Here is an 11,736-nt window from a genome sequence, read left to right as displayed (position 1 = left end):
AAAGGGGTGGTTACATTCAAAGCCAAGTCTCACTGGCAGAGACAACTCTAGCTTGGGATAATAATTTCCGTTCTTTTCTGCCTTCATTACTCTGATCTCCATAGCTGGTGACATGATGCTAGGGTTTCAAACAGTAAAAAAGCAATGGAGGGGAAAATGAGCCTGCAGAGTTTGAGATGAAACCTAGCTAAACTTCATTATTTGTAGATGCAAATGGAAGAAAAACATATAGACATGAAGAGGGAAGAAACTGTACTACCAGAGGTCATATCTTAGAGGAGCTAGTATCTCAGTAGTTTCATTCAACTACATTTACATCTTTCACACCATGACCATATTTCACTGAATATGGAGCAGCAAATAAAAAATTGGCCCTTGTAGCATTATTACTTTAGTATATAACCTAATAAGGCTTGACATCTTATTCCTACTGTCATTTTGGTACTTTAACCATTATTTTTTTTTGTTTTTTGTTTTTTTTTGCAGGGCAATGAGGGTTGACTTGCCCAGGGTCACACAGCTAGTAAGTGTCAAGTGTCTGAAGCTGAATTTGAACTCAGGTCCTCCTGAATCCAGGGCCGGTGCTTTAACCACTGTGCCACCTAGCTTCCCCTTAACCATTATTTTGTAAGGAAAAAAAAATCACTAAAATTCTCGATTTCAAGTATAGTTTTTAAAAAGATAGAAACAATGAGTTTGTATTTAGTAAAACAGAGGAGAATTTAGACTCAAACCAAAATCTAAGAATTAGAATTAGGTAAATCCTCCCTTTGTAAGAGCCTTTGGTCAGAGTTTGTGAACCTGGTTGAACAGGTATAAAGAATATTTAAGTGCTGCTTGTTCTAATTACATAAGAATAAGAATCCTAATTCCTGCCAATTTTAAGTTAACCAAACACATTTTGAGCAACCTTTAAAGAACATGTTTGATGTATAAAGTATCATCCTTTTACTTATTTGGGCCTGTTATTTCATTTGTAACATGTGGAGATGGGTTAGATTATACCTAAGTTCCCCTTTAGCTTTGCTAAAAACTGAGCAGTGGCCCAAATGAGCAAAAAACTCAACTTAAAATTAATGAAATGGCATTCACTCAATCATTTGTTGGGTATCCAGAACATACAAGGTATTCGCAATCTTTTGCTAGTTCTGTTTAGGATAATCACTTGTTAGTTTTAAAAAGACCACACCTCTCTGATTATAGCTGTCAGTTAAGTCTTGCATTGCAATGCAAGCAAAATATTAGATTCAAATGCATTAAATTCGAGTGCACTTTCACTTACTAATAGTTATTGGTGATGTATTAAAAGGAAAGTCTATAAAAAGTAAAGCCATGTTTCTTTGCCAATGGTCAGTATCTTCATTACTGACTTTGCTAATTGTTCTTCCCTGCTCCATCATACACAAGGAAATTACTTGTACATATATTTTATATTTTTCAGTCACATATTCTGAGGCATTAATATTATTTTGAAAATTCAGTAACACATTGTATCTGTTTATTTTTATCTTTTCAAACATTCTTATATAATCTCATTTTATTTATCCTCACAACATCCCTGTGAGGTAGGTAGGGCTGGTGTTTTTGTTTTACAAATAAGGAAATTGAAAGGGTTTAAAGGACTTGCCCAAGGTCATAAATCCATAAATATAACTTGTGGCAAAATCAGGGCTAGATAGAACCCAGGCTCTTTGACTCTTGAATTTATATTCTTTGCATAAGAAATTGAAGTGAATTTAAATAACATTTGGAATTTAAAACAGAAGACAGTAACTAATAATTCAGTTTATCAAACAAGCATATAATTGGCCACCAGATGGAGCAAATGAACAGTATTTCCAACAAAATGATCTAAAAGCAGTAAGAAAGTCACCTTTATAGAATATGATATTTAGATGGGTTGATTTTGGTATTTTGTGTATGTATACACATACATATGTGTGCATTACATGAATTTGTAAGCAAATACAAAATGTCCTAAAGCTTCCAAAATTTAAATGGTACAGAGCTCCTGCATATACTTTTCTAAGTTAGCATGGTATTTGTCGAAACATTTATCCAATATGTATATAGGTAAAGAAAGAATTGTGATTCAGAAATTCCTAGTGCTTCCTTAGAGTTGTCTGGTGCACCGACATATGATCTCAAATACCATCTATGGAGGTAGGACTTGAAAGGTTTTTCTGACTAGAAGGGTGATCTTTTATTTTTTATCTAATACACCACACTGTCTTCACTAGGATGTGTAGATTTGAGTAATTATTGAACCTAGATGATTGCTGACTAAACTTCATGTGGTCAATCATAATAATCACTAGATTACACTTTTTTAACCATGGTTCTTTTGTACTCTTATACTTCCTTGGATTCTCCCCTTACAGACTTTTTCTTCTGAGTTGGTATTTTTTGTTAATAGAGAACCCATACCTGCTATTAAACACAAACCCAGATACCTGATGGATGCTGTTTGATGTTTGTTTGTTTTTATGAATGATAGGAGGTGTAAGGACAGTAAGAAAACTTAATGAAATTGGTCTTATTTTCAATGGGACAATTGTTTGTTTTTTAATTTTAGGAAGGTGTCAATAGGGATCAACAGACAGGGACAAAGTCACATTGAGAGACAAACAGTAAAAGGGAAATAAATTCAGTCATAGAGCAACACCATTAACCAACCCTAGCATTATACAACCAGTTATCTAATAATTTAAACTTTTTATGGATCACAGAAATCTCTAAGATTCAGTAATATTAAGAAAGCTGGCAGTTGAGATTTTACCAAAAGTCCAAATTTTCTGTTTGCAACTATACCTTTATTACTCTCACTTATATTTCAGTATGCATAGTAATTTATTTGGACTCTTCTTTCCCAACATTAAAAGTCAGGCATTTAGCAAAAATAAATTTGAAAACTATTGAAAACGTCATGCTTTGGTTAAAAATAGTAGAGAAAAAGCTGACCATAATTTAAAATGAGTAATGGAAGATAATATGTTGTGGTTTCTTGTTTATCCTTTTTTCTTAGTTGGACTATAATGTATGTCTGTCGACCTGTGAATCTTTAAAGTATGATTCAGGTATTGTTGCATTCTTTACTGTGTAATAAAAATGTTTTAAAAAATCGGTAAAAAAAAAAAAGATAATATGGTAGATTTAACTCCATCATATTTAACAGAGCTTTATTGAGCCTTCACAGTGCAAGGCACCCTGTTAATACAGAAATATATTTCTGTAAGCTTTGGCAGACTTAGAACTGAGACTTCAGAGATCCTATAGGTCCAACCTCCTTAATGAAAATGAAACAGAAGCCCAGAGAGATATGAAGCAATGTCATACAGACAGTAAGTGGCAGAGATAGTATTTGGAACCAGTTCCTTCCTCTACTCCAAGTATACAGAATATGGGCCACAGAAACATCAATTTTAAAACTAATTCGTAAACCTTGAAAAAGTGAAATAAAGTTCTAGAATTTGACTTTTGAAAATTCTTTAAATCCAATGTTAAATTGTTAAAACATTCATCTCATCACAATGCTATATTGAAACGAAGTCAGTTCAGCCGTGCTGAGATTGGGAAGAAAATAGTTTCTAATACAGAACATTAAAATTAACTATAGTAAAAAACAAAACAAAACATGGTATATTTATGGGGCACATAAATATGATGTATTTTTATGGAGAGAGTGCCAGGCCTGGAGTCTGGAATACATTTTCCTGAATTCAAATCTGGCTTCAGAAACATACTAGCTGTGAGAGGCTGGCTAAGTCACTTAACCCTGTTTCCCTCAGTTTCCTCATCTGTAAAATGAGCTAGAGAAGAAAATGGCAAACCACTCTAGTATCTCTGCCAAGAAAACCCCAAATGGGGTCATGAAGAATTGGACACAACTGAAATGACTGAACCACCACAACAAAATGTTATGTATTGATATAGTGATTATAATTCATTGCTTTATCTCAATGGTAAAAATGCAATCTATTTATTAAAATATTAAAGATTGAAGCTATTTATTTCTTCATAATTAGTACATTAGGCCATACTGGGATATCTGTGAATACATACTAAAATTTAAACAATACCATTTAAGTAATGGCATGCTAATTTAGGCTCTTTTCAAAGCCAAGAAGAGTCCTTTTATCAGATATTCAAATATCCAGCCTTTTCCCCATTTGCTGCTTTTTGATTCCTTGATGCCTGAGATCTGCAAAAATACTGAAGGATTAAAAAAAAAATAAACCAAGTTACACAAGAATAGGCTTATTAGTAAAGTTCTCATTTAATAACACAAAACTTCAGAATTTTTTTTTTTTGCCCAATCTGTATTTGAAGGATTGAACTAAGGATTCAAAAAGAAGTCAAATCTAACATAAAACAGGGTTATTTCAAAAGATTACAAATTTCATCTGGCAGAAATGTAAGAGTCAGATTCTTTCCTAATGTTGAAAGAAACATGACAGGACTGCCACCATGTGTTGAAAGGCCACATTACAGAAGAACACCATGCTCCCCCAACTTTTTAACACATTCAACTAAGGATATCATTACTACAGTCTTTAATTTCCTGTGTAGTGGAAATAATATGAAAATAAGTGACACATTTGGGATTCTTCAATTTCAACTTTTTAACCCTCCTCCGCATCAATTTTCAGGAAATTCTTTTTTGGGGAATTGTTATTGGCTACTGGCATTCTGAGCACATATATGAACACTAGCCAAGTGATAACTAACAGTAACAATTAGCTGGATGTTTCTAGACACAAATCAAAACAAACATCTTTCTGGCCTTGCATACCCAGTTATTTGAGAAACAATTTCTTTCCTCCTAAATATTTTATTACTTGTTTCAATTCTTAACTTAGCTAATATAGGCAATTTCTATATATTTCCTTGGCCTAAAATTTAACAGTTTTGATAGAATTACATCTTACATTTAAGAGGGAAAAAAAAAAACTAAAACACTAAACTTCCAGAAAAGGGGTTACTTTGTTTCAGGAGAGATTTGAGTAGTTTATTTTACCCAGAGTCCTTCAGAATAAAGAAGACACATTCATATACATATATATGAACATTTTTTCAGAAACACATAGAATACATTTTTTTTCTTTTAAAATACCAGCTGGACAGGTATTTATTTACAAAAATATTCCATTACCTTATTTTAACCCTTTTGTTGTGATGACATATTGGAATTACATGAGTGTAAGATAACTATAAAATCTGAGACATTTCAATGTTTGCAACAATATGCTTGTAGTTTATATGAAACCATACAGACAAATGGATTTGCAACCTCATTTAAAATGCATATTCCAGTAATTACCTTCAAGACAGCAACTGGGGCTCAGCAAGACTAACTAAAAAAGAAACTTGGAACTAAAAAACAAAAAGAAAATCTACATGTACAGTATAAGGTATACAGAAGTTAGAACTCTACTTTAAGCATGCTTGCCCAGTAGAATGGGCTATGGTAGAAAAACTTACTCCTGTTCTTTACCATATTATCTTTTGGTGGTGCTTTTACAATGGAGCAGTTGCATAATTGGAAAGCAGGATGTATCTCTTAGTTTTATTACATTTAGTAGAGGTCAAGTCTAAAGTAATATTGTATTGTTTATTTACAAAGAAAAAAATGGATTTATTCAAAACACAATATACCCCCTTGCACTGCCTTCTGCTATGTTTATTTTCATTTTTCAACGTGCATTTCTTTAGCTGAATGTTTTAACCATTTATAGTGAAAGTACAATTTTAAAAAGCTAAAATTTCAAGTGAACACAATTCTATCACAATGAACTTGTTCCCTTTTTAAGTTCTTGAGCCAAAAAACCCATACCAAATTAATACTGATTTATTCATAATCTATATACTATACGGTTTTATCAATTATTATTCTCATGTGAAAAATACTGGCAAAACTGACATTCATTATTCCTCTGAGGTGTAGTCATACACTTACTTGCTGGCTTGGAATATCATACATGAAGGAAACTAAGATGTACACATGGATTTGTGGAGATAGAAACAAATAGCTACAGTAGTTCAATAGTTCAGTAAACTATTTGACCAGAAATTTCAAAAGTTATAATTATTTGAACTGGAAACAGATTGAAGTGGATAAATTCTCAATTTTTCTTTCCCCAAAACAACTAATTTCTGTCTACAGAATTGAAAACTTCTGTGGCAGTGAAGTAATTTGTATCCCCAGGGAAAAGTATCCATATCACATTTTATAAGAAATCATTCAGGGTCATGAAAAGTTCAATTAACAAAATCTGTAAATAAACACAAACATTATTGTCATACCGATTTTCAAATTCTAAAATATTTAACAATTTTAACATATGGGCAATATATTTCAACCCAGGTGAATAAATATTTAGATAAAAAAAAGTGCTATGTTTTTCAAAATCAAAATTGGAAAAAAATTACACAGTAATACTGATTACTAAATATCAAACTGAAAAAACAAATTCTATCAACTACAAAAGAAATCTTTTCATTGACAAAAATACATAAACTCTGTTTTAGTTTTTGGAAATTTATTTTAAAAATGCTGAAGAAAATACCTGAAAAACTATTTATATATATTAAATATATTTATATTTTAAAACAAAAGTTATGGTAGGCATCCAATAGCAAGCTGCAGCTATTGAGAAAGATTTTTGCTATTAACTGTGTTTGTGGGTATCCCACCCAATGTAATCATTGAGAATGTTGAAATGAGGGGTTACAAGACCTATAATATTATCCTGCCAAGTGTGTGAAAGATTTCTAGTGAAGTAGGTTTGATTTTTAATTACTTGTATCTCGATATGAGATACGAATATATTTCTTATTATAAGCGTAAAACATAACTTTTTGTATGGATAATATACATACTTTTTAAGTACTCTGACTTAAACTTAACAAGTTCATCTTTTCTCAAATTAAAGTGTATATATATAAAAATTTCTTTTGAAAACTAAAAGTATATTCTTTAGCAGTATGTATAAATATAACCTTATCATTGTATGATCTTGAAACAAATCTGAAAGTGTTGCAATAATTTCAGACCGAGAATGCTGACACACAGCAACTGGTTTATATATATATATATATATTATTCTTGAAAAACTTTCTCTCAAAGGTTTTTAAATTCTTAATCATCAGATTTTCAAAAGTAATGCTAGCTGCATGGCTATGATTTTGGTGTGTTTGTACACATGTGCTATTTCACTGGAACTAGGAAATGTGGAAAAATCAAAATTATAATAAAAAGTTTCATTGCTTAAAAAAGTGCAGAAAAAAATTCAAGTTTAAATTCATGTAATATCAGTGCTTTTTATTAAGCAAAAAAAAAAAAGTTAAAATGTCTCTACCACCAAAAACCCCCACAAAAAACCTTTGGATATAGCTTTCGAATTTGTTACGTGAGAAGTGTTTCGAGCAAACACAAATGGAAATACAATACAAATCAGGGTTCAACTTTGAAATCTATGGTGTTGTCCAAATAACCACCCTCCTCCCCATCCCACTTCTGATATTTAAACATATGGAACACTTTCAGACTTGTTGGAAATGCACACATATTTACATCAAGTAACATTAGAAGAATCTACAATTTGGCAGAATAAAAAAAAGCTTCAGTTGAAAGCACTGAATGTAATTAAATGTAATAAGCTACATATAACAGATAAATAGCAGCAGTTTTTTGAACTCCCATCAAAAATGAAATTACAAGAAATCAACAATAGCTCCATTATATCTTTTGTCATTCCTCCCAAACATTATTTTTTTCTATGACCAAAATGCAAATCTAGGGGATTATGATGCCCCCCTTTCCTAACAACATACATACTATAAAGAATTTTTCAAATATCAGCAAATACAAGAAGAGCTGTCTCACAAATTCCTTTCCAAGCACATGTGTGTATTACACATACATACATAAATGTGCGTGTGTATGAATGAATTTTAGTTTGGAGAAAATGAGCTGAATTGGGTGTATAGTACATGTAGAAACCATTTGTTTTTTGAGATATTTAAAAATGAATACTTCATTGATTTAAAAATTAGGACAGTTGAGACAAAGAATAATATTAACACATGAAAGGAGCACATGAAACATTTTCATTATTCTGATTCTTTGCTTTACCAATGTTTTGTTGTTGTGCCTAATTCCTGCCCTTTTTTCTTGTTTTGCTGGTAACTTTTAAAATTAAAAAAAAAAAAAAAGATACATAGTTTCACCTCTTAAAAGAGAATCAACTTCTATAGGATAACTATTAAGGAATTGTTATTACTGCAACCTGTTTCTCTCACTGACGATTAGGTAGAACTAGAACCAAATTTTGTAGGATAATTGTTAAAGAATTGTGATCATTACTACAGGCTGTATCTCTCACCAAAAACTGAATTAAGTAAATTCCTGAAAAAGTTCCAATATTATGTTTAAAAATGCATTTAGCTTTCTAATGTTAAAGTGAATTTTTAGTTTGCTATTTGTCAAAGACTGATGATTTAAGGAAGAAAAGGAGCCAAGCATCCATTTGAGGTCATGTAAAATTTAACAAATTTCCTTCATTGGTAAATCAAACAATTAAATATTATTTCATTTTGTATACAGTAGGGGAACTGACAAATGAAATAATTAAGAGACATAAAATAATCCTGCGGCATGTTAAATAGCTGGTATTAATAACCCACACATGTGGAACTAATACTTTTTTTAGTGTTTCTTGTCAATTTTTCTAAATCTGTTAGCTCTTTCCATTGGATATGTTGATCTGTATTTTTCAAAGAGGTACTAAATATCTTTTATAATAACATAACAAAACATGGAATATAAGAATATGATACAAATAAAGCAATTTGTCAATTACTACATTTTCATCATAGGGATATTAAATAGAACAAGAAGTTATTTACCAGATCTCTGGGCAAATTCCAAAAAGCTTTCTGCAAAAAAAGGCTGCTGTTGTTTTTGAATTGGTTTGAATCAACTCTTTTATATTATGTCTTTATCAAATGATATTTAAAATCAACCTGAATGTAAACATTTTTGTCCAGTAGTGCACTTTTTTATGAGATGTAAACACAAAATTTTCATTATGAAATGGTTAAAGAGGAAAAAAAAATGTATAACAAGCTCTATACAATTAAGATGTTGTAAATATGCCTTAATGACCCTATAGTAGGAAAAAAATCACCTATGTATACTATTAAATTGTGCTCTGACTATTCCTTAACGAAAAAAAAACCCAAGACAATAGTTACTTACAGACCAAAATATTTTAATTTCATGAACATTAATTTTAGTGCTCCTGTTATGCACTTCTCCTTTACTGCTTTAACAGAGCATTCGAGAATCTCACTGTATTAGTCTGTATTAATAATGTGAGATTGCTTCCAAATCTAATCAGCCATTTTGTTCCTGTCCTTAGTGCTATACTGGGAAACCAGTACTTAATTTTTCATTGCTGGTCTTACTTGGTATTAGACCTTAGTACTGGAAATAATAATTGAGTTACCAAAATGTACATTTTCTTCTCTTTTGGCTCATTAAAATTTTGAAAGGACATGTACAGATTTATATTATGTTAATTAATTCTACAGAAAATAGGTCATTGGATAGATTCATATAGAGTTAATTATTGACACTATATGCTTGGTATTTTCCATGTAATAGTATGTGCAGTAAGTTTTAACTGGCTCATCACCTGAGTGTACTGGTAGCAAATAAAGGGTCTTTCTCCCCCTAATTATGGAGCTGCACATTTTACTGAAATAATGAAACCATGTTAGCAATTTTAATTAAATAGATGCAAAGGTACATTTGGTTAAACATTTTATAAAAAATTCAAGCATAAATTAAAACCTTAGCCAATTTTAACATTTTTACAAATTTAACCAATAACTTTTTTGGTCAAAACTACCATTAGCTGAGTTAATGAGAACAAAAACAACAGATATTGAAGTATTCTCCTCACCACAATGGAGGTTTTTCACTTTTCACACTGCATAGCCATTTTACAAAGAAATTTCCAGAAATATGAGCAGTTCATTCATGTTCTTTACACTTTTCAATGAAAAGTGATTCATCTCCTTGTTTTGCACTTGACAGAGTATGGATTGAATACAGGAATACGACAGAGATCCAAGAATAGCCCATCCACAGGTCAACTATGTTTGTTTTCATTATCAATAGCCAATTCTTTAACTTTTTCTGTCTCAACAGAAGGTGGCAGTTTAATTCTTCTTCACTACTGATAATGATGACCAACCCTCTTATGAGGAGGGAAAGTTCATGAGAGCTGTTAATAGTTCAATTCAATGATGCAAATATGACCGTTCTAGTTCCAGAACCCCTCATTTACTGCCTCTCCTTAAAAGAAACCCGGCACTGATAAGCTGATTCAATAGCACAAAACCTCTAGGCATGTGAAATTTTAGTAAAGGACTGATCCAAGACTGTCACTGCCATTTTGTACCAATTTTCTCTTTTCCTCTTCATGTGTCCTGTGTGACCTGCTCAGTTCTCAAGCTGTTACTTCATGGCTGGGGCACACATAGATACTCCAGTTGTGTGTGTATACATTTTAAATACAACACCCCTCAGTTAAAGCCACATGACTGAGGTAAAACAGTGCATGATTGTGCTAGGAAAGAACAGTGTCCTGTGATGAATACCCTTTCAATTCTGTCTTAAAGAAATTAATGGAAAGAAAAAAATGGGATTTTTCCCCCTCTTCCAGGCAAAGTTGGATATAACTGGATTCTGGCTTTCAAAACTGGTACCACTTTTTATCTTTGTACTTCAACATCATCTAAAGAGAGAGAGAGAGAGAGAAAAAAAAATGATACATATATATGTGTAGAAAATAGCCAGTAAAAAAAATTACAACTTACAATTCATTTTTGTTAGTAACACAATCATCAGAAGTTCAAAGTATCAAAAAGGATCACAAAAACTACTGTATGTTTTAAAACTATTTATTCACATTTAGAATAGTCAAAAGATAAAAAAAGATAAACTCATCTAAGATGCAGACTAGAGACAATACTAAAATTACTAGGATAGTTCTTAGAATTTGATGCAAACTTACTTTTAAACCAACCCATGCTTTAAAGATCAGGAGGAAAGAGGAAGTTAGTTGGATTGATGTAAAAGAAAGGTGGCCAGCTTGATCGGGAAGGAAATACCAGGTTTTATGAAGCTCAGGAGGAATGAGACTTTGCTTAGATTTTCTTCATCTTTTGTCTTCTAATTATCAAAAGTAAAGACTAAGGTATACATATTTGTGAGGAGACACCACAAATGAAGTGGTTCCTTCTAGGCCATGGTAGGGATAGCATTAGGTGTTCTAGGATTAGGGTACTAACTATTTGGTTAGTTACCTAATTCAAGTAACATAATTCAAGAGATACTAGGAGGGAATAGGTATGAATAGAGAGACTTTTCAATAGAAATTATATAATAAACACAAATGGTTATACAACGTAACTGGAAAAAGCAATACCCAGTAACTCAAGACCTTCCCTCTCAAGTTTGACTTCATAGAAATATAAAATATTAATATTTAGAATCAGAACTATTTGGAGCTATCTATTCCGAAACTCCTAGTAGCTGCAGGGAGAATCTGAACCTCCACTTTTAGTGTGAATAAAACATGGGAATATGAGTAGAAATTCCTGATTCTGGAGAAATAAAACTGTAACAAGTTTGGAAGTATTCCAGAGGTGAAGAATAACAGTTTA

General features: G+C 31.6%; 1 protein-coding gene across 4 annotated transcripts in view; it reads right to left on the bottom strand.

Moving 5' to 3' along the window:
• Positions 1-4,257: 4,257 nt before the first annotated feature.
• STXBP5 (syntaxin binding protein 5) overlaps positions 4,258-11,736 on the bottom strand; it is a 196,271-nt gene continuing 188,792 nt past the window's right edge. For all 4 annotated transcript variants that reach the window (XM_043999574.1, XM_043999576.1, XM_043999575.1 and 1 more), the window contains one exon: positions 4,258-10,805. In XM_043999574.1, coding sequence (XP_043855509.1) covers positions 10,764-10,805 — 42 coding nt within the window. In that variant the 3' untranslated portion in view covers positions 4,258-10,763. The remainder of the gene's footprint in view (positions 10,806-11,736) is intronic.

Source organism: Dromiciops gliroides, chromosome 4 (assembly GCF_019393635.1).
Source record: "Dromiciops gliroides isolate mDroGli1 chromosome 4, mDroGli1.pri, whole genome shotgun sequence".
Classification (NCBI taxonomy): Eukaryota; Metazoa; Chordata; class Mammalia; order Microbiotheria; family Microbiotheriidae; genus Dromiciops; species Dromiciops gliroides.
This window is presented reverse-complemented; position numbering and strand designations above follow the sequence as displayed.